The sequence below is a fragment of the Zeus faber genome, assembly GCF_960531495.2.
Source record: "Zeus faber genome assembly, chromosome: 22".
Lineage (NCBI taxonomy): Eukaryota > Metazoa > Chordata > Actinopteri > Zeiformes > Zeidae > Zeus > Zeus faber.
In genome coordinates this window covers 17,553,846-17,576,345 of record NC_137209.1, presented here as the reverse complement: position 1 = coordinate 17,576,345, position 22,500 = coordinate 17,553,846, and the positions used below count along the sequence as shown (strand labels likewise).

Sequence of the window (22,500 nt, the reverse complement as noted above, 5' to 3'; positions counted from 1 at the left end):
CATATATACACACACACACACACACACACACACACACACACACATACATACATATATATATATATATATATATATATACACACACACACACACACACACACACACGCGTCTGTCTCTATATACATGTACAAAAAAATATACACACACATATCTCTAAATATGTATCTCTATTTCTATCCGTCCATCCCTCTGTAAATCTCTATAGGTCCTTTTCCCTCCCTCCCTCTTCCAGACACACTCACCTCTTCCTCTCCGTTCTCTCCGACGTGGGCCATGGTGTCCTCCTCCATGCCGGGCCGCGGTGCGTCCAGGCCGGCCAGCCCCGCGCCGGTCGCTCGGTGAGCCGTCGGAGGATCACCTGGGGCGGCGCGGCGAGCTCATTCCCCCGCCCGCGAACGGGAGAACCGGACGTGTAGGAGAGCCCGTCTCCCCGTCTCCCTCTCCGTCTCCGTCTCCGTCTCCCTCTCTTGTGTTATTTCACTTTCTGGTCGCTTCCTTCGCTCCGGGTCTTTCCTCCATGTTCACCGCATCCTGCTTCCCTCCGCCTTCCTACAGTGAAGCGTCCCCACAGCGTCTACGTTTCACACACGCACACGTTCACACCTATTCATCCACGCACACGCACACGGACACGGACACGGACACGCACACGGACACGCCTCCTCCGGTCTCTCCGCCCTTCGAAAGCCACAGCGCCAGTTGTTTTAACGTGCGCTTCTATCAGGCTTTACGGTAAAATGCAATTCATACATAAATATTCATGTTTTAACGATATATACATAATCATACAACACATTTTATTTATATCAATATATATATATATATATATTAGTATATATTAGTTTATATATATATACACTGCACATATCTGAATATACAAATAGCCTATTTCATTTACATAACTATATTCCCTTCACTTGTATTTTGTAGCCCCACACTGCATGACATCTTTGAGTCTTCTTTCATTTTGTATTTATATTGTTCTGTTCACTCGCTGCGTGACATTTTAGGAATCAGTTGGCTTCTGTTAGTTAGCTCGGTAGGAATTATGTTCGCTATTATGTTCGGTTTAGTAACTATTGTGCACAATCTCCACGTTGCAAAGACATTTCACTGCATATATGTGTGGAAGTATGTATAGGTATGTAACGAATAAACCTCTTGAATCTTGAATATATATATAATATAAATTGCATATACATACATACATATATATACATAAATATATATATAAATTGCATATACATATATATACATATATACATTCATTAATAAAAAATGCATATTCATACATATATATACATTCATATATATATATATACATATATAAATTGCATATACATACATATATATAAATTATTAACGCAAAAAAAGTCGTGACTACAACCAGGAAGGGTCGCGACGTGGGATTCAAATGTAAAACCTTCAACATGTCATTTAAAATGTTACAGTAGAGTCCGACTGTACTGACCCAAGCAGTGTGTTTGTGTGACGTGTGTGTGTGTGTGTGTGTGTGTGTGTGTAGACACTCGCACGGTGAAGTACCGGCTAGAGCGTCGATACACGCGTCCCCATGGCAACAGCGCATACGTCGGAAGCGTGGTTTGACAAGTGACTGGTGTGGAGACGACCGCGCCTGAAATTGCAGGAGCAAAATATATATATACGGTGTGTGTGTGTGTGAGTGTGTGTTTCTAGTAACATTTGTTTTACGACGACTATCATTTCTGAATGTCTACTCTGCGTAACCTGTATCTGATCTGTTCTAAATTTTAAAGTTAGTTAAAGCAAAGCAGTCTGTACTCTTTTTTATAACCTGGATTGATACACATACATTTTTTTTTTACATTTTTGACTCATATTTATGAAAGCATTTTTTTTCTAAAATCCAATTTTATATTTATGTACATTTTTTTTAAGTGTGGATTTATATATATGTTAAAAAAAAAATCTGGATTTATATTTATATCGAACAAAAGCAAGACAAATCAGAATGTGCATGAGTACTTTGAAAAACAAGTTATTATAGACTGTTACATCAGGACGATGGATATGGAAATAAGTTTTACTTGTTAATCTTATAGTACATTTAAGATCAAGCTCTTTTAGACGTTTACTTCAGTAAAAATGTCATGTGGTACTTTCACAAGTCATTTTTGCGTCAGGGTATTTGTACTTTTACTGAGGCATAAAAGGGTCTGAGTACTTATTCGACCACCGACACGAGACAACCCTCTGCCGCTAGAGGGAGACAAACACAGGACGGGACTTTTGAAAGAGCAGATTTATTTACCAAAGCAGAAAATAACAAGATATAAAATATTGAATCGCAAACGGTTATCAAGACAGCATCTATCTTTTTTTTTTTTTTTTTTTTTTTTTTAAATGTCACCGTGAAACAACGAAAATTAAACTTTTCCTCCAAAAACGAGTCGATGTGAAGGTGCAGGGCAAAGCTTTGTTTGGACCGGAGGGCTCGTCCGGAGCCGTGGTTGTTGGAAGCACCGTGGAAATGTGGAAGCAGAGAGGATGAGACTCACCGACGAGCGTTTGTCAAACGGTAAAAGGGACAACCATATGGGCTGGAAATTTTAATACAAACTATTTTGTTTCTTTGAGAGAGAGAGAGAGAGAGAGAGAGAGAGAGAGAGAGAGAGAGAGAGAGAGAGAGAGAGAGAGAGAGACACACACACACACACACACACACACACACACACACACATGCTAATTAAAATATTGAGAGTCCACGATATCCACCGAGGTGACGCTGGACATTTCTCTTTTCACACTGGTTAGCTGCCATCGTTTAAAATGCACCGTTCTACTATCTTGGACACTTATGTCAGGTCACACTTTTATTTTGAAAGATTTAAAAGCCACAGACACACAGGTTAGCCTGTATGTTTGTGTGTGTGTGTGTGTGTGTGTGTGTGTGTGTGTGTGTGTGTGCGTGCGTGCGTGCGTGTGTGTGTGTGTGTGCGCAACTAAAATCACTTTTACACCCCCCCCCCTCCGCGGTGAGATGGTACAGTCCATGCTGCCGGTGTGACAGTGGATCCTCAGGGAGAGACCACTGTACCTGGGAGGTGGATGGAAAAAAAAAAAGAACACACACACACACACACACAATCAATCGATTGATCACACAGAAAATGTGTTTCGCGTACAGACAGACAGCTTAGCAGAAGGGCCTCACCCTCAGCTGCTCTAGCTCTTCACCCGCCTCTCCTCCTCCCCCTTGGTCCAGCGCTCCTCCTCCTCCCTCTCTCTCTCCTGCAGCAGGGAGTGCAGGTAGGAGGAGCTGATCACCTCCTCCCCCTCCCCCAGCAGGAAGGCGTTCTTAAAGCGGCTGTACAGCATCGACGCCTTGTCCATGACGGCCTGGCTCGCCCTGTAGCAACGCATCTGCGTGCGCGCACACGCACACACACACACACACACACACACGTTTATATCTGCCTCACTGCCCTGCATCGAGAAGCCGCAGCAGAGTGGTAAGTTTCCCCCTCAGTGACGCGTTGGGCAGGTCGTTGCTGTGGACATCTTTAATAAAATAACAGTTGAAAAATAGCAAAGCTCCCTCCAATTAGGAAACAGGAGGTAAAAAAATATATACATCTTAAAACCTAATAAAGTGCTATGAACTGGTTGTAGTGTGTTGGCTTACTGCCAATATTTAGCTGAGCGTGTATTTAATGTTGTGTTTATTGTACATCCATCTTTCTGCTTCACGGTTTATTTCATGTCTTGTACGGAACTATATAGACATTTTTTTTATTTTAAGTTTTTCTCATTTTTATCTTTGTATAGTTTGAGGTTAGGGTACAGTTAACAGTTAGGTTTATTGTATAGGTATGGACTATTACACGAGGGGAAAACATTGAATTGTTCATAGAGAAACAGTTTATGGCTGAAAGTAAAATATATGTTAAAAAAAAACATTTTTAGTTTTTATCAATTTTCTTTTCCATTATTTTTACATTTTGTCCTGGTACCAAGCTGGAATTTTTATTTAAATCTTATTTTTTAAAGTGTTATTTTTTTATGCAGCAAACTGCAGCGTGTGTGCCTGTGCCTGTGCCTGTGTGTGTGTGTGTGTGTGTGTGTGTGTATACCTTCCGTAGCGTTGACACCAGCTGGCTGTGTCTCTGAACTTGTTGAGACGTCATATAGACCGAACTGAGCTGATCCAACACCGACAGACACCTAGTGATATCCTGACAGACAGACGGACGGACAGACAGACAGGTGGAGAGAGAGAGAGAGAGAAAGGGACGAGAGGGGTGAAAGAGGGAGGGTGACACACAGTGAGAAGATGCAGCAGAGTGGTAGGTTTCTCCACAGTAAAGGTTGTTTGTTAGTGTATCATTTAAGCTCTCATTGTGTGAGTGTGTGTATGTACTATTTAAATGTATATTAAGAGTGTGTCTTTTCTATTTAAGTGTATTGTAAGAGTGTGTGTATTTTAAGAGTGTGTATTTTCTAATTCAGTGTATTGTTAGTGTTTTTTAAGTGTATGTTCTATTTAAGTGTATATTAAGAGTGTGTCTTTTCTATTTAAGTGTATTGTAAGAGTGTGTGTATTTTCTAATTCAGTGTATTGTTAGAGTGTGTGTTTTAAGAGTGTGTATGTACTATTTAAATGTATTCTAAGAGTGTGTATTTTCATTTTAAGTGCATTGTAAGAGTGTGTGTGTGTGTTTGAGGAGTGTGTATGTACTATTTAAGTGTATTTTAAGAGCGTGTGTTTTGAGAGTGAGTATGTACTATTTAGCGTCATATTAAGTGTGTGTGTTTTACAAGTGTCTATGTACTATTTAAGTGTATTTTAAGAGTGTGTTTTTTAAGAGTGTGTATGTACTATTCAAGAGTATTTTAGGAGTGCATGTGTTTTAAGAGTGTGTATATACTATTAAGTGTATTCTAAGAGTGTGTGTGTTTTAAGAGTGTGTATGTACCATTTAAGTGTATTTTAAGAGTGTGTGTTTTAAGAGTGTGTATATACTATTTAGGTGTATTTTAAGAGTGTGTGTGTGTGTTTTAGGAGTGTGTAGGTACTATTTAAGTGTATATTAAGAGTGTGTGTTTTAATAGTTTGTATGTACTATTTAAGTGTATTTTAAGAGTGTGTGCTATTTAGGTGTGTTTACAGAGTGTGTATCTACTATTAAAGTGGATTTTAAGAGTGTGTGTGTGCTATTTAGGTGTGTTTTAAGAGTGTGTATGTACTATATTAGTGTGTTTTAAGTATGTGTGAATATTATGTAGTATTTATGTGTGTTTCTAAGTGTGTGCATATTATTTAAGTGTATTTTAAGTGTCTCACGGGCTGGTCGGCCTTCAGGGAGATGCGCAGGTCGCCATGGATACGGTGCAGGGTGGAGTCCACAGGCCCCACCTCCTCCTGCCTCTCTGACCCCGGCTCGACCACATGCTGCCCTCTACCCACAATGCCTTGCTTCGTCTCCCCCTCCTCCTCGCTCTCCTTCTGCCGTGTCGTCCTCCCACTCCTCCTCTGCTCCTTCCCAATCTCCCCTTCCGCCGCCGCACTCCTCTCTCTGGTGCTCGGCCTCCCCACTCTCCTCCTCTCCTCTCCTCTCTTCTCCTCCTCTCTCTTCTTCCCCTTCCCCTCCTCCTCCTCTGTCTTCACCTCCTTCCCGTTTTCTCCTTCTGCCACCGCACTCCCTTCTCTGGTTCTCGGCCTCCCCCCTCTCTTCCTCTCCTCCCCTTTCTTCTCCTCCTCTCTCTTCTTCCCCTTCTCCTCCTCCTCTGTCTTCACCTCCTTCCCGTTTTCTGCTTCCGCCGCCGCACTCCTCTCTCTGGTTCTTGGCCTCCCCCCTCTCTTCCTCTCCTCTCCTTTCTTCTCCTCCTCTCTCTTCTTCCCCTTCTCCTCCTCCCCCTCCTCTGTCTTCACCTCCTTCCCTTTCTCTCCTTCAGCTGCACTCCTCTCTCTGGTGCTCGGCCTCCCTCCTCTCTTCCTCTCCTCTCCTTTCTTCTCCTCCTCTCTCTTCTTCCCCTTCTTTTTCTCCTCCTCCTTCCCTTCCTCTCCTTCCACCACACTCCTCTCTCTGGTGCTCGGCCTCCCCCCTCTCCTCTTCTCCTCTTCACCCTTCTTCTTCTCCTCCTCCTCCTCCTCCTCCCCCTCCCTCTTCTCCTCTTCTTTCTTCACCTCCTTCCCATTCTCTCCTTCTGCCGTCACACTTCTCTCGGGTGCTCTGGTGAGCACCAGAGAGAGAAGTGGTCCTCTTCTGCTCTTGTCCTCTCCTCTCTTCTTCTTCTCCTCCTCCTCCTCCTTTCCCACCTTCCTCTCCTCTCTCTTCTTCCTCTCCTCTCCCTTGTTCTTCTCATCCTCCTCCTCCCGTCTCTTGCTCTCCTCCTCTCTCTTTCTCTCCTCCTGTCTCGTTCCTCTCACTCCATTCAGTTGAATTTTGGCTCCTTGGCCACACGGAGCCTTCACTATCTTTCCAATGATCTTCCTCTCCTCTTTCGGCTGCTCCTCTTTCCTCCCCCCTTCCTCCGTTGTTTTGCCCTCTGTCCTCATCTGTTCTCCTGCTTTATTTTTCTCCTTTTCTAGCGATTGTTCCGTCCTGCGCTGCGCGTCACTCGTCTTTACTGATGTAAAGACGCTGGTGCCCGTCTTCAGGTCGTTGCTATCCTGCCTTTTCTCCCCGTTGGCTGGCGTTTTAGCCTCCTTGCTGGTCGGCAGGTTGGACTCCTTGCTGGCTAGTGTCCTGGGCTCCTTGCTGGCTGGCAGGCTGGACTCTTTGCAGGCTGGCAGGCTGGACTCCTTGCTGGCTGGCAGGCTGGACTCCTTGCCTGATTTCGTTTTAGCCTCCTTGCTGGCTGACAGGTTGGACTCCTTGCTGGCTCGCGTTTTATCCTCCTTGCTGGCTGGCAGGTGGGCCTCCTTGTTGGCTGACGGTTTGGCCTCCATGATGCCTGGAAGGTTGGCCTCCTTGCTGGACCGTGTCTTCACATTGTTGCCATCCTGCTTTTTCGCCTCCTCATTAGCTGGAGGGGTCCCCTCCTTGCTGGCTGGAGTTTTGGCGTCCTTGCTAGCTGGCAAGTTGGCCTCCTTGCTGGTGCGTGTCTTCACCTTGTTGCTAGCCAGTGGCTTCACCTTGTCGCTGTCCTGATTTTTCTCCTCCTCGTTAGCTGAACACTCCTCCCTGCTGGCTGGTAGGTTGGTCTTCTTACTGACTGGTGTTTTGGCCTCCTTGCTGGCTGGCATTTTGGCCTCCTTGCTGGCTGGCGTTTTGGCCTCCTTGCTGGCTGGCGTTTTAGCCTCCTTGCTGGCTGGCGTTTTAGCCTCCTGGCTGGCTGGCAGGTTGGCCTCCTTGCTGGCGCGTGTCTTGACCTTGTGGCTAGACCATGTCTTCATGTCGTTGTTATCCTGCTTTTTCTCCTCCGCGTTGGCTGGAGGTTTCACTTCCTTGCTGGCTGGAGGTTTCGATTCCTTGCTGGCTGGAGGTTTCGATTCCTTGCTGGCTGGCACGCTGGCCTCCTTGCTGGCTGGCAGGCTGGCCTCCTTGCTGGTGCGCGTCTTCACCTTGCGGTTAGGCCATGTCTTCATGTCGTTCCTAGCCCGCTTTTTCTCCTCCTCATTAGCTGGCGGCTTCACTTCCTCATTGGCTGGTGTTTCCTCCTCCTTGCTGGCTGGCGGGTTGGCCTCCTTGCTGGCTGCCTGGCTGGCCTCCTTGCTGGCTGCCTGGCTGGCCTCCTTGCTGGCTGCCTGGCTGGCTTCCTTGCTGGAGCGTGTCTTCACCTTGCGGCTAGCCGGTGGCTTCACCTTGTTGCTGTCCTGCTTTTTCTCCCCCCCGTTAGCTGGAGGCTTAAGCCCCTTACTAGCTGGTGCTTTATCCTCCTTGCTGGCTGCTTTCTGGTTGGTTGTTTGTGCTTTCCGCCCTGTAGATCTCTTGTCAACAGCCTTCTTAAACTCTGCTCTCTTTCTCCCATCTTTACTTTTCCTAAAAAAGAAGTCAACGCTGGGTTATTTCCCGTGGGGAACTTCAGGGAAACTGTTCAACTGCAGCAGTGTGTGCGTGCGTGTGTGTGTGCGCGTGTTTTCTCACTGGGCATCCTTCCTCCTGTCTCCTCCTCTTCGTCTTCTGGTCTTCAGCAGACCCCTCAGAGACCTCAACACGCTCCCTCTCTTCAAAGCCAGACGATGCAGACGCTATACACACACACACACACACACACACACACACACACACACACACACACACACACACACACACACACACACACACACTTTACGTTGGTGATTGTTTGTCTATGTGGAAAGAAATGAGTCACGTTGATGCATGGAAACGCGACGCTCACCTCCTCTTCCACAGTGGTGCTGCTCTTCTTCTTCTTCTTCTGCGCCTCCTCTCTCTCTCCTAAATCGCTCCCCCTCTCCTCCTCTGTGTCCTGCTTTGACTTCTTCGGCCCTCCCGCCCTCTTCCTTCCGTCTTCTTCTTCCTCCACCTCCACCTCCTCACTCCCCCTCTTCTTGGCTTCCGGCTTCCTGTGCTGCCGCTCCTCTTCCTGTGCTTCCTCTGGGGGGCGGAGCTTCTTTCCACCTGTCCACACAACACAACATGTCCGGCCAATCACAACAGGGGGTCCAGAAACGACAGGATGAGTCGGGGTTCTGGACCGCTTGGGTCCACGCGTTCTACAAAGGAGTGAATGTTAAAGGAAAGCTCGTATTTTTACATCATTGGGAGTCAACTTGAGTGATCGGCAGCAGAATCTTTCAAATTGATCCAGTATCTCCGCAACCAGTCAGACGGGTTACGCCTAATGATCGCAAAATCATCTGTGGACAGCTGGCACCTTTTTTCTCCCTCAAAAATACAGATGAGTGTATCTCTAATTGTCACAGCTTCAGCTCCTCAGAATGGTATAAACTGGTATTATTATCACAAAACAACCCCAGAGTCACCAAAAGTGATCAGGTCTTGGATCAGGCTGAAAGGGGTTATTCTGAGATAATGACCGGCTGGCTGCATATTATCCCGCTTATTACACGGCTACTTACTAAACAAAAGAATACACAGGGTGGAAATATTGATTTATTGTTATATATAAATATATATATTGACACTATTCACAGGCAAAAACCCTCCTACATATGATTTACCAATTTGCTGTGGTTACTATTAATTCTATATTTACATCAATCGCGAAATAAGTCACGCTGAATGGGACGTTGGGGAATTTTGCTATTGGTATCGGCTTCACCCGTTGGGGTGACTGGAAGGCCACCAGCTGGCGTTAGCATTAGCGTGTAAGGCGGAGCAATGCGAGCGACGTGGAAACCAGGTGGAGGGGGGCCTTGCCTGGTCATCACCAACAGATCAACGCTCGTCACTCACAAATAACTAACCGCTGATGCCTGCAATGGACCAATCAGAGCGGAGTATTCCGCAAGAGCATTAGTGCAATAAATGAACACAAATGCGTTACCTGAGCTGGAGGCAGCGGAACCTGCCGGCCGTCTCTTCCGCCTGTGTGCACCATCGACACCAGCAGCGCTCGCTCCCAAGTCACAATGCCCCATGGAACTCCGCGTATGTCGAACTCCAGTGTCCGCGTCCTTGGCAGCCACGCACTCTGCGCTGTCCTTACCTATCGCCGCGGCGCTGCCGCCAGCCTGATGCGTTGGGTCCGCGGTTTGCTCTGCTGCTGGCGCGGCGCTTGTCTTCTTGGGCGAAGCGTTTGCGGCTGGAGCAGGGGAGCAGCTCGCGATGCGTTTAGCAAACGCCGGTTTTGACGCCCTTTCCGTCTTCCCGGTGGTTTTAAGACGGGACGTTTTGGTGTCGGGATGTTTGCTAGGCGCCGTTTTAAAGTTTGTCTTTGTTGGTGTCTGAGGGGAAAAAATTAAAAAAGTATGTAAAACATGTGTGAGGGCGGCGTTATTCGGCTGAAGTTGGCAGAGCACAGGGGTTCGTTTGAGAAGAAGGAAGCTGACAAACAGACATGATTGGGAGGCTTAGCGGCACAGCGCAGAAAAGCAAAAACACTGAGGAGATTGAAGAGACAAAATAAAAAGGAAGCGGGTCAGAGACGCTGTCCCACCTTCTGTTTGGTTCCGACCCGAGGCTTGTTCTCGATCTCCCACATCCCTTCCGCGAAGCCCCTGCTCCGCACTCCGGCGCCATACCGTCCCTTGTTCCCCACGTAGGGCACGAGGTTCTCTGGGGGGAGGAACCCACTGGGGAGGAAGCAGGGTTAAGATTCAGAGAGGGAGGAACGTCCGTCCAGAAGGACCGTCCGCGACCTCGCCCCCGATCTGAGCCAAGCCCACATTGAAAATAAAAACATTGCTACACTGTCGGTATTACCAAAAAGATAAGACTCCGGCTGCACCGGTGTATGTGAAGGTCTCAGCAAATTCTATCCAAGATCAAGGTTTGTGGGAACAAAAAGTTAAGAGTAAAACCTTTAGTGTAAGTATAACCTCTAGCTGTATTTTTAGCTTCTCAGCTGTTACCGAGGGCAACAGCCAATCACAAGGCTGGTCTCAGAACAGGCACAACCTTTTCTCCGTACATAAACTGGCTGCTTCTTCCATAAGACTGGACTGATCACACCACTGTTTTGAAGCATGTCTGTGTCTTTCCCTTTATTCTGCAGAATTAATATCTTTAATACTCTGTTTTCCTGTAGCGGGCAGGGTTAACCTCGCCGACCTGCGATTTGGCTTCCTAGCATTTCAGGACGATCGTTATCTCATGTCACTCAACAACCGGTCCACGCCACAGATCTCCTCTCCAGGAGTCACGCGGTTCGGGTTCAGCGGAAGTTAAGAGGGCGAGGGGCGAAAGGGAGTTTGTACGCACATCTGATGGGTTCCAAAGAAGAACACCTGAACCTTCTTCCTGTTGCCTTCTTCTGCTTTGCAGATCTAGACACACACACACACACACACACACACACACACACACACACACACACACACAATAAATATTTCATGTAAAAAAATTTGAACGTCTGTATGTAGCTTTTTATAAATTTTATAAAAAGAAAATGACAACATATTTACTTAAGTACAAACCTTTTTGTGTGCGTGTGTGTATGTATGTATGTATGTATGTATGTATGTATGTGTGTGTGTGTGTGTGTGTGTAGTACCCTTGCAGGCCAGTGGGGGAAGCCTCTCATCTTGGCGAAGACGAGGTCTTCGGGTTTGAAACGTTCGACTCCTTTCCCCGGCATTGCGCTTCCAAGCCAGGTCACAATAGGGGGAATCTAACTTGAAACCTTCCACACACACACACACACACACACACACACACACACACACACACACACACACACACACACACACACACACACACACACACACACCTTAAACAGCTTATCACAAAGACGCCGAAAGATTCAAACCTTAAGAATAGTGAGTATAGATTACTGTTGTTCGTTTCAATGTTCATCTAACTTGGATGAACTTTGGAAAACTTGGAAACTTTGGAAAAACACCTTTCGAAACCTTTGAGACAACTTTATGTTCAATGTTCATCAAAATGGCCAAAGTTCATCAAAAAGACCAAACCTTAAGAATAGTGAGTATAGATTACTGTTGTTCGTTTCAATGTTCATCTAACTTGGATGAACTTTGGAAAACTTGGAAACTTTGGAAAAACACCTTTCGAAACCTTTGAGACAACTTTATGTTCAATGTTCATCAAAATGGCCAAAGCTTTAGTGGTGTCATTCGAAGGCGGTGAACGCCCTATCCCAGAATGCATTTGGGCAGCGGTAAAATGTCTCCATGAGTGGCCTTCCATTGCCTCAGACGCCGCCTCCAACCGGTGCCACAGCAGTCCACGGACGCGTCGCATTCACTCTATTGACAGATTCATCCGATTTGACCGATCGATTTAAGAATAAATCGGCAAAATGTGTTCAAACAACACGGAAGTTTTAGGACCATCGTACGACTCCATTTCATTTGGACTGTGGGATGAATGTCTTGAGGCGTTTATCAGAATATACCTTGTTGTAAAAAAAAGTATTTCTCTGTCACGTTTTCTGCTATTTTGGAGACACCCCGTTGGAGTACTTTACATTATGTACAAAATAAGAAGTTCTTACTTTGGAGCCCCTGTTGAACCACACAACAAGGTGACAAATGTGTAGTGAAGGTGGACTGTGTTGCTACTAAACGTACATATTTATATAGATATACAATTCCGCTTGAATGTATGCTTATATACACACACACACACGTATATATATATATGCACAATTTCACTGCAACGTTCTTGTATGATGTAGTTGACAAATAAAGTATATTGAAGTACCTTGAGATAGAAGTAAAGTATACCAGACTCGACCCGTAGTCTGTAAAACAAGTCTCACATCACCATTAATTTACGCGTTTCAATAGTGCATACTCTGTGTTATCGTATTTCATCGTCTAGTGCATCGTATTTATTATGCTTCGCATTAAACATCGTGTTTTCGAAGTGCTCACGCTCTCCCTTTCCTCCCTTTCGCAAACACGTCTTGTTTACAAATACACAGATCGCTAGCTTGCTAGCTAGGGGTTAGCCCGCTGTTACCGCGGGCGGTGACGGAACATTTATTTCAGCTTGGTATTATCTACATTTATATTCCGCCGTGGTCCGAAAACGTCGACGCTTACCTCAAAGTGTCCCCCACCCAAAAAAAAAACCGAAGTAACCCGTGAGAAATGCACCCGGCCAGCCTCAGCGTCTAGCTAGCATCTAGCATCTCGCTACGCCGCGCGCCGCCATGTTGGACGGCGAGGCAGTGTCATGTGACGCGATCCGGCTCTGCCCCGAGGACTGTCCCACGGACGCGGCGCCCCCGTCTGCCTCCACCTCCCCCCCCCGGCCCCCGCCCCCGCCCCCGCGTGGATGGGCGCGCTCGAACCGAACCCGACGAACGAAGCGTCGGGGGAAAGCAAAGCGGAGCGACGGGTCTGTGACTCGCGGAGCGCCGAGTCTGACGCCACAGTCGAAGCGTCCATCGCCCGGCCGCGCGTGGAGTCGAACTTTTTTTTTTTTTTTTTAATTCGGTTTTATTCGGAACTTTATTCGAATAAAAAGTGACAAATTCGAACGAAGCAAACGTCAAAATACACGCAAAACACACACAAATGTCGAATCTACAACTACATTACGGTGTACTGCAAATATGTATGCAAATGAGACCCTTTTTGTTGGTCAGATCGATCGGAACTCTTTAAAATATTAGATTTTGTTGTAGTGTAATTCTTCGACATCTGAAATAAACCACGCAATCATTTGCATTTCTTTGTTTTGGGGCAATTTCGCTCATTCGTTCACATTTTTTTGCAGGACGATTTAAAAGCGGAACGACAACTTTGGCGCCGCTGTCGCAAAGGCAGCCGGATCGCTTCGCGTTTTCCTCGGCTCAACGCCGCCACACTGGAAATAAGAGGGACGACGGAAGCGAGTTCACCGAAGAGGTCGTTTTGCTTTTGTCACGATTTTAGTTTAATTTGTTTTGGTTGCGTCGTCACGGACGTATACACACACAGACGCCGCGTCGACCGCTTCGTTACTCGCGATACGCCGACGTCGCCGCCATATTGGCACGGTGAAGACCGGCCTGTGCGCAAAAGGGGAGGGAGCGCGGGAACTGCGGCTCTTCTGGATAAAAAACAAAACAAAACACTAAAACGTTTACTGCAGCGGTCAAATTTCTCTGACTATTTCAACGAGTCGTTTTTCGTTTTAAAATATATTCCGGGGTTTATGGTCTGCGAGGAACAGATTGCTCCACCGTGCGCCGTTGCCGCGCCACCTGTGACGCGCTGCCGTAAAGCGATCATTGTCCCGTGATTCTGGTACCCGGTGTCGGTGTGAACGCGCGGTGGTTTGGAGGCTTGGAGGGAAACAATCCAAACACAGATGGCGTCGTTATTCTATGGCCAATACGCTGTACAATCAACGTTCACTTTTGTTATGATAAGTGAAAGCAAAAAAAAAAAAAGTTGTCCATCCAAGCAACGTCACTCAAATTTTAAGATTTATTATTAAGTTATAAAACCAATGAAGTCCACTTGTAAAGCGAGGCACCTTGTCTCGTCCAATCTTTCTTTTCCGCGTCGGCGTCATTTTTACGGGACGCTTAATTAGAGCTTGTTGTTACGACAACGTTGTAAATCAACAAAATAAAACTGCTGCGCGGTCAGCAGCTTCTCGGGGGAACAGCCTCATCACCGGCCGGTTTTGAAGGCCGCCCGCGCCGCTCCGTCGCAAAGCAACACAGATACAAACAATTACCAGTTGACATTGATGTGGATCATTTTATTAAAACCTTTTTTTTTGTTTTTTCCTTTAGGCACATATCTTCCGCATATCCGAAAGGAAACCTTGCGGGAATTTTTTTCCGGCGTTTGACGACGACCATATAAACCTGTAAGAAACTTTACAAGGGATAAAGAAAACAATGCTGCCTTTTTTCGCTGTCCGTTGGATCAATATCCGGCATTTCTCAAAATGTGCCCAAAACTCCGGCAATCCATGCTGGTCCCGGATTTGATCGGAGAAAACACCAGGGTCCAGGGGTAAAATTCGCCCCGAAATGAAAGATTAACAATAACGGGTCTTTCATTATCTGACTCGGTGACGGCGTAGAAATGCATCGTACGAGTCCTGAACTCGCAGCTCTCCTCCAGGGAGACCGGAACCCCGGGGGAAAAAGGGAGTGAACGCAGCGAGGGGATCCGGGATGGCACCGGCTGCCCCCCCCCGACGAGGAACAATCCGTGCGGTGTAATACCCCTTTAATCGCTGCCGCTGTCGCTCTCGCTCCCTTCATCCTCCTCCTCCTCCTTCTTTTTGTCCTCCGTCCGGTCCACGAGTCCCGAGAAGAAGTCGTTCCCTCCCATGGCTTTCTTGCTCAGGGAGCGGAGGCGGCCGCCCTTCTTCTTGCGCTTGCGGTAGTCGCTGACCGCCAGGGCGGGGAGGCCGGAGATGTCCCAGAACTTGACCAGCTGGTCGTGGCCGCAGCTGGCCAGGAAGTGGGTGTCGCGGCACTTGGCGATCTGCTCGATGGGCTCGCCCACGTGCTGCCCGATGCAGCCCACCACGCGGTTGGGCAGAACGTTGATGGCTCTGGGGGGAGGATCGAAGGAAGAGAAAAAAACAAACAAAAAAAATAAAAAAACATCAAAATTAGGACTTGAGCGTTCACGTGGCGACGGCAGAAAGAAAAACACAAATTACAAGGCGAACCGCAACGACGTGTCCCGGCACGACCTTTTGTGATACACCACCACCACGGGACCAAACGCCCTCGTTTTTTTTACTCAAATACCAGATGGCACAATCCCCCGATCTCTACCCTATTTTGGCGTTTGTTGGAATTTAAAATGTTTTTCAATTATTTTAATAAGACAAGCATCTGCTCATCTCTTACTGTAATTATAACGGCTGCTGCCGTCACCGGATTGTCGCGTTCCGGAATGACGCCGTCGCACATTATTGCTACACTGCTGTCATATACTAACGCGCGCATGCACGCACGCGCACACACACGCGCACAAAACCTAATAGAAGAATGCATAAGAAAGGTTAAACTCGAAATTATTATACCTTAAAATCATTGATTTTTCACAATTAAATGCAAAAGAAATAAAATAGGGTATAGAACCGTGAACTCTGCACCGCGCATCAGAGTAAACGTTTTCCTATCGTGGAGAACGTGAGAACCCCAGCGGAGGCCCTGCGGTCGTACCGGGCGCCCTCTCCCGCCGGCGTGTGAGCATGGGGACCACTGACCGTATGACTCCGTCCATGGAGGCGGTGCACATGATGCTGTCCGTCACGGGGAGGATGCAGTCCACCGACTCAGCCTGGACGGCGAAGCGGTCGCTGGTGGCCCCGAAGCCGTTCCAGTTGAAGATGTAGACCGTGCCCTCGCTGGAGCCGCACACCACCTTCCTCCCCCGCTTCATCACCGCCACCGACGTCAGGTCGCCGCTCTGGGCCTCCGACAGGAGCTCGAACCGCCGCCGCTTGATGTTGAAAACCCCCATGGTGCCGTCACCGCTGCGGGGGGGGGGCAGTTTCAGAAGGAATTAAAATTGGACGCCGCCGATACAACTCAATTACATCATTTCAATTTTAGATTTGGAAATTGTAATTGACATTGTCCGCTTGAATTAAATTAAATGGCACCATAGTAACAAATGCATTGAAATACTTGATTGAAATGGGTTTTTTTTTTGTGTACCGAAGGATTTGCAGCAAATTCTTATTATGTATAAAATGTATTTCCATTGATTTCACCCCGCCCACTAAATAATTCCTAAATAAAAATATTTGACTCGAAAACGTTTCCAAATATAAAAGGTGTGTTAATAAAAAGGTTTAATTGCACTGTGGCTCCGAGAAGCCCACACCGAGCCAGCCGCCCCGAAACGCCTCAGATCGGCGGTTTCGACGCTCCACATTTTGCCGCCTCGGTTGTTTCTTTTCCCCCCACCTGGTGGTCAGGAGGATCTTCTTGGCTTGATCCACGGCGATGCTGCTGATGTAATCCTCGTGCTGCTTCATCTCCATGAAGGCGGTGCCTTTCCTCAGGTCCCAAACCTGCAGCAGAGGAACCGACATCAGGACTCAAGATTCAAGACCGCCGTCCGTCCGTCCGTCGCGTACAAGCGCACGTTACGGGCCCAGATTGGGATGACGTCGACGAACTTTCACATCCGCCGGCCGTGAAATCCTGTTTTAGCCCAACCGTCGCCACAGGGGCACGGGGAAGAGCCCTGCGGACAAATCTACGACCTCCGAGGGTTTCATTTGTTAAAGCTACGTTCAAGCCTGATGTCATGCTTTGCACCACTGTGGGACCTTGTTTGGATTGTTTTAACTTGGTATTATTCATTTCTAAGTAGACATTGTGATGTCACGGATGAGGCCTTACTGACAAAATCAAATATCGCAACACTTTTTGATAGTTTCTGACCATATTGGGTTGTTTTTTTTTGTTTTTTAATTGCAGATCTCACATGACGATTCATATATGTTTTTTTTAATCCCTACGGCCCTGGCGTCAGAAACTCCCTTTGACGTCACCTAGACGCGGTTCCTGCGTCACACCTATGACGTCACCCCTCCCCACCTTGAGCGTGCCCCCGTCGTCCCCGGTGGCCAGGATGTTCTCGTCCACCGGCAGCAGCGCGTTGATGGCCACATCGTGCGCCCCCTGGATGCGCGTCACCAGCCGGCCGACCTCCACGTCCGTGACGTGCACCGCCCGATCCTTGGACACGCTGAGCAGCCTCTCCCCGCCGCCGGGGGAGAAGGCGAGCTCCCGGCAGGACTTGCGGTGGTGGCCCGACGACCAGAGCTCCCGGGTCCCGCCCTCCGCGCACGAGTAGGAGTACGCGTAGATGTCGCCGTCCATGTCGCCGACGACGAGCAGGTCGCGGCGCGGGTGGAACGCCAGCGTGTTGGCAATGGCTTCCAGCTTGATGTCCTCCGGCGTGTCGCGGGGCCTCGGTTCCCGTGCCTCATCGCCGTCTTCCCCGTCCCCGTCGTCTTCTTCCCCATCGGCGGCCGCCGCCGCCGCTTCCGTCTCCCCGTCATTTTCGTCGGTTTTCAGTACCTCGCTGGGTTCTGTTTCCGCGGCGGCGGCGGCGACGTCTCCAGCGTGCTCATCGGAGGCCGCCATATTTGTTTACGTGACGTCACCTCCCCGTCTCATTCCCATGGCCGCCCCTACAGTCTGAATATGCCGATTCCCTTCATGTAAATAAGAAATTAAAGTGTAAATATATGTACGTTGGTGGGTTGGTTCATATTTTTAGTAAATTAAAAACATGTCATATTTTTTCCTTACTTCCGTCTTGTTTGAGTTATTATATTTTCGTCCTTTATGGTCAAAAGTGGAACTTTTCACTGGGCTTTTTAGACCAGCCCAGCCGCCATGATTTGGGGGATCACTGGCATCGGCCGTGAACGTTGGTGGGTTGAGTCAAAAGATGGCTTGGAAGTCTTGTGGTGAAAAAACGGCCACAGAAAATTGTGTGAAACCTCGCCCCTGCCCCCCAGACTATCCCTACTGTATAGTACACTGACGGGAGGATAGCACACTGTGTACCGGATAGTACACTGACAGGAGGATAGAACACTGTGTACCGGATAGTACACAGTGTACCGGATAGTACACTGACAGGAGGATAGCACACTGACAGGAGGATAGTACAGTGTACTGGATAGTACGCTGTGTACTGAATAGTACACTGACAGGAATATAGTACAGTATACTGGATAGTACACTGACAGGAGGACAGTATACTGTGTACTGGATAGTACACTGAGAGGAGGATAGTACAGTGTACCGGATATTGTACACTGACAGGAGGACAATACACTGTGTACTGAATAGTACAATGACAGAAATATAGTACAGTGTACTCGCTAGTACACTGTGCACTGGATAGTACACCAACATTAAATATTGATCAATTAATGAAAAGTGATGCCTACAACACGTTTGTTGTATTTGATCAAACTTGCCATTCATTTCGGTTCAAAATAGACAGACAGACAGACAGGCAGACAGTCTAACAGACGGATAGATAGATAGATAGATAGATAGATAGATAGATAGACAGATAGATAGATAGATAGACAGATAGACAGATAGATAGATACTTTATTGATCCCCGAGGGACATTAAGGCGTGGCTAAGGGTGTACAGAGAGAAACAGCCCAACCACCATTGGTCAAAGGTGGTTCCCACATTTCCTGTGTGCCATCACAGGAAATGTGTGCCATAAAATCAGTGGAACATTTTGCAGGAGCGTCATTTCAACTAATTCAATCACAAGATACTTTTCAATCACGAAACATGAACTGCGTATGAGAGGAAGTTGACCTCGAACTGAATAGACCGTGGGGATGAAACCCCGTCGTCAGAGCGACCAGAGCCGTGACAACGCGTGGCGTCCTGCAGGGTTTTGCTTAAACCACGTCACAGAGGGTTCAATTCCCCTGGTAGCAGGAGCCAGAAGAAGGGCTGCGGGTTTTTGGTTCAACCGCTAAAGTTACAACTTTAAAGCGTCGGCAGCTGCCTTATCAGCTCAGAGAAAAGCTGTGAGTTACCACGACTAAAGCGTTCTTAAGCAAGGCACTTTGACAGGGGTGGATGGCCACGCACAGACCTTCAAAGGACTTTGAACCTCTGACTCTCTGCGCTGTGGGGATGTGTTCGCATCACGCCGCTGGCTGGCGGTGCTTCGGGTGGTGGCACAGGCTCGGGCGGTAGTTCAGGTGGAGGTACAGGCTCTGGCGGTAGTTTGGGTGGTGGTACAGGCTCTGGCGGTAGTTCGGGTGGTGATATAGCCCCCCATGGCGGTGCAACATGGAGGCCTCCGCGGAAGAGACGGTGGCTGCAAAACCCACAAAAAAAAAACGCAAGAGGCCGTCTCGAGAGCCAGGGTTTGGTTTGTCTGTTCTGGGCTACTGTAGAAACATGGCGTTTCAACGTGGCGGCTTCCATGAAGTGTACCCACTCCCAATGTAGATCCAAACGTCTCATTCAAAGGTTACACCAACACAAGTATAATTTTATTCATGGGATTATACACTAATTAAAACATACTTGGAAATGAATATTCCAATTCTGTCAAATCCGTCCCGTAAAATCGACATATTGCATCTTTAAGTAAACGCCGTTTCCTGAGAGTATTTTCTTTAACCCTTTTGGCGTTCCGTACGGCCGTGGCACAGCTCGACCAATCCAGAGCGAGAATGTGGTAAACAGGAAGTAACGTATTTATCTGGCTATCGGGACGCTCAAGATGGCGTCAGATTCAAACGCTATTTTCTTTTACCTCTAAGAAACAGTGAAGTAAGCGTTCTCAAAATGGTTTTAAAACGTAAATGACATGATAATCATACGTTCATGTGGGAGCGAATGTCCCCAGCCTGCCACGTCAACAACCGCTTTAAGCGAATTAATTATCTGTCATAGCAAACAAACCTAATCTTTTTTTGTTTTAGTTACGCTGTGCGGGACGACGGGAGCCGAGCAACAGGGCTCCGACCAAGCTCACCGCTTTGACCAACCCGAAGGACAACGACACATGTTTCTACTTTATGCAATACACGCAAACCAGTCGGGGACACCAGGTTCTTTACCCCTTTCACGACCAGCTTCTTTACAGCTTTGGGGTTTATTGTATTATGGCGTCTTTCATTTGTTTAGCTTTAGCGCAGTGTCCGTCTATCTGAGATAAGCTAACAGCTGCCAGTCTATCGTTGCGACCCGGCGATCAGAGCTGAAGGGGAAGAGGAGCGAGAGACAGGATCTTGCGTCCCGGTGTCGGCTTGTTGTGATGCCGGCGCAGTCACCCGATCGGAGGGATCGACGGGGCCGGAGCAGGCGGAGGGAGGGCAGCCACAGCGCAGCTGCTCCACAGGCTGCGGTGGCCGCAGCTCAGACCTCCGCAGAGGGGAGCGCAGGGTAAGGGCATGGAACGCGTGTGTTCAGCAACACAGCTCATAGTGGAGGCGAGGCAACGAGCGCTGGATGAAGTACTCGCACCTTTTACTTTGCTATAAATAAAGATTATATGTGATGGCGTTGTTCACGCTATACATTTGAAATCACAATTTAGGCTACACAGTATCACTGTTTCATAAAGTCTTGGAAGATTTTGTAGCTTTCCACACGCAACTTACGTTCCAGTGGCAGACGTTTGGATAAAAGGCCCGATTGGTCTCTCTCAACTGTCTGTTTTAATCACCTATCACAATAAAAAAAAAAGTTCAATAATCTCCATCTTCCTCTTTTTTCCATCTCTTTACAACAATGAACATTCATTTTGTCCCGCTGCAATATTTTGACAAACAAAAAATTTTATGAGACTCACTATTTCTATAAAATCTTAATTTTATTTAACAGAATCTGGAATGACCCCTGGAATGAATCCAACTAACTTTAACATACAATAAAATGTGCATAATAAGTAAAACAAAATCCAAATCTATAACAGAGATCCACCCCTGCCATCTATCAAGATGTGTGAAGCAGGGACTGCGGACGGTTTGAAACCCAGCACTTATGTCTCCTCAGGTTGAAAGATGCCCCCATGGCCCTGCAACAGAGAGAGGAGGGGATGGGAGACCAGACGAGAGGGGAGCAGGTCGGCAGGAGAGAGCGGGGGAGTCAGGGAAGGGGTGATCCAGAGGAACAGAAGATGAGAGGGTGGGGGGAGGCAGGAGGAGACAATGAGACGGAGGATTGGAGATGGAGAATCCAGCAGCTGGAGAAAGACAAGCTTGAGTTGACGTCTCACTACAACGAGGAGGTACACGCACACACACACCCACATAAACACAAGTCCTATTGAAATTTGTTCCCAGGTCAAAAGTTTCTTTTTTCACCTCTTCCTCACTCAGAGATCGATGCTGATCTCTTGTTCAACAAAGAGCTTTATATTTTGTTAAAGGCACACTGTGTTAACTACTAAACCAACTCGATTTGAAAAAACACGACTTTGCGTGAGCTGTGTCCAGAAGGGACAGTCAATGCCAGGTTCACCCCGTTTTGACATCACTCCGATTTGGCTTCAATGTTGCCCACACAACTCCCTGGAAGCTTTCAGTCAGGCGTAATGTTGTGACCTGTGAGCGGGTCGTGGAGGCAGAGGAGCTGGAAGCCGAATTACTTGTACGTGAAAATGCACGCCACGCTAAGAGTAGGTGATGGTGCGCTGGATCCGCCTCAGGTGTGTCGGCTGCAGGCGGAGGCGGCTCGGCTGCGGTCGGACGTGGAGCAAGGCGAGGTGGACCGACAGAGCCTAGAATACCAGCTGGCTGTCATCCGCCGGGAGGAGGAGCGCAGCAAGAGTCTGACACGACACAACCACACAATGAGGGGTACTGGGAGTCTGGACACACGCACGCACACACACACACAAACACGTGCGTATTTCCATATCTATGAAGACCCTTGCTAAAACTTGCACAGCTCATTGTGAGGTCAATAGTCTGTCCTCACAATTGTAACAGTATGCACACAGACCTGAATCGACGAACATCTACATCTAAAATGTTCTCACAGCAAAGGTTAGCTCTCAAGGCTTGTTCCCCACAAGTATAGCAATACACACGCACACACACACACACACACACACACACACACACACACACACACACACACACCTAAATCTAGAAACACATGTTAACACAGTAACACACAAACACACACACAAACACAAACATGAGAAGTGAAGCCTTGTTATTTACACAGATTGCGTGTGCAAATTAGTCTTTGTGTTCACGTGTGCGTCCCGATGTTTGTGTGTTTGCATATGCTGCCGCCGCGTGTGCGTGTGTGTCCAGTGCGCGTGGAGGAGCTCCATCAGACAGTATCCGACCTGCAGAGGGCGCTGGTTATGAGCCGGCAGGCCAGAGAGGAGGAACAGCAAGCCTTGCAACAGGAAGTGTTTGAACGCGACCGGTTGGTCCAGAACGCTCGTCTCGAAAACGACAG

The 22,500-nt window shown here is 47.7% G+C and overlaps 4 protein-coding genes and 1 long non-coding RNA gene across 6 annotated transcripts in view; 2 read left to right on the top strand and 3 right to left on the bottom strand.

The window, feature by feature from the left end:
- The window catches only part of ttc39b (tetratricopeptide repeat domain 39B), a 12,381-nt gene extending 11,780 nt beyond the window's left edge, over positions 1-601 (bottom strand). For both annotated transcript variants that reach the window (XM_080023236.1, XM_080023237.1), the window contains exon 1: positions 243-601. In XM_080023236.1, coding sequence (XP_079879362.1) covers positions 243-290 — 48 coding nt within the window. In that variant the 5' untranslated portion in view covers positions 291-601. The remainder of the gene's footprint in view (positions 1-242) is intronic.
- A 1,668-nt stretch (positions 602-2,269) lies between these two features.
- Positions 2,270-12,766, bottom strand: psip1b (PC4 and SFRS1 interacting protein 1b). Its single transcript, XM_080023565.1, has 12 exons — positions 12,641-12,766; positions 11,125-11,253; positions 10,833-10,897; positions 10,069-10,204; positions 9,457-9,856; positions 8,326-8,567; positions 8,073-8,176; positions 6,061-7,967; positions 5,327-5,670; positions 4,116-4,217; positions 3,197-3,405; positions 2,270-3,079 (listed from the first exon to the last, which is right to left on the bottom strand). The coding sequence occupies exons 2-11, from the start codon at positions 11,206-11,208 to the stop codon at positions 3,208-3,210; spliced, it is 3,582 nt and encodes a 1,193-aa protein (XP_079879691.1). The 5' UTR covers positions 11,209-11,253; positions 12,641-12,766; the 3' UTR covers positions 2,270-3,079; positions 3,197-3,207.
- Positions 12,767-14,273: 1,507 nt separating this feature from the next.
- Positions 14,274-17,667, bottom strand: wdr55 (WD repeat domain 55; the record flags this gene model as incomplete). The annotated part of the gene is made up of 4 exons (XM_080023564.1): positions 14,274-15,104; positions 15,771-16,040; positions 16,477-16,583; positions 17,116-17,667. The coding sequence occupies 4 exons, from the start codon at positions 17,665-17,667 to the stop codon at positions 14,774-14,776; spliced, it is 1,260 nt and encodes a 419-aa protein (XP_079879690.1). The 3' UTR covers positions 14,274-14,773.
- Positions 17,668-19,795: 2,128 nt separating this feature from the next.
- Positions 19,796-21,119, top strand: LOC307247167. The gene is made up of 3 exons (XR_013844728.1): positions 19,796-19,851; positions 20,004-20,466; positions 21,079-21,119. It is a non-coding gene; the product is annotated as an uncharacterized lncRNA (long non-coding RNA).
- A 2-nt stretch (positions 21,120-21,121) lies between these two features.
- The window catches only part of ccdc171 (coiled-coil domain containing 171), a gene marked incomplete at its 5' end in the record, with an annotated part of 10,770 nt that continues 9,391 nt past the window's right edge, over positions 21,122-22,500 (top strand). The window contains 3 exons of the mRNA XM_080023563.1: positions 21,122-21,313; positions 21,734-21,884; positions 22,350-22,500. The exon at positions 22,350-22,500 is cut by the window's right edge and continues 40 nt beyond it. Of these exons, the coding sequence (XP_079879689.1) occupies positions 21,122-21,313; positions 21,734-21,884; positions 22,350-22,500 (494 nt within the window). The remainder of the gene's footprint in view (positions 21,314-21,733; positions 21,885-22,349) is intronic.

Coding starts and splice junctions, on each gene's coding strand:
- psip1b (XM_080023565.1), bottom strand. CDS start 11,208: ATGCCGGGGAAAGGAGTCGAACGTTTCAAACCCGAAGACCTCGTCTTC. Junction 9,857..10,068: donor GGGTCGGAACCAAACAGAAG/GTGGGACAGCGT, acceptor TTTTCCCCTCAG/ACACCAACAAAGACAAACTT. Junction 8,177..8,325: donor GCACCACTGTGGAAGAGGAG/GTGAGCGTCGCG, acceptor GTGTGTGTATAG/CGTCTGCATCGTCTGGCTTT.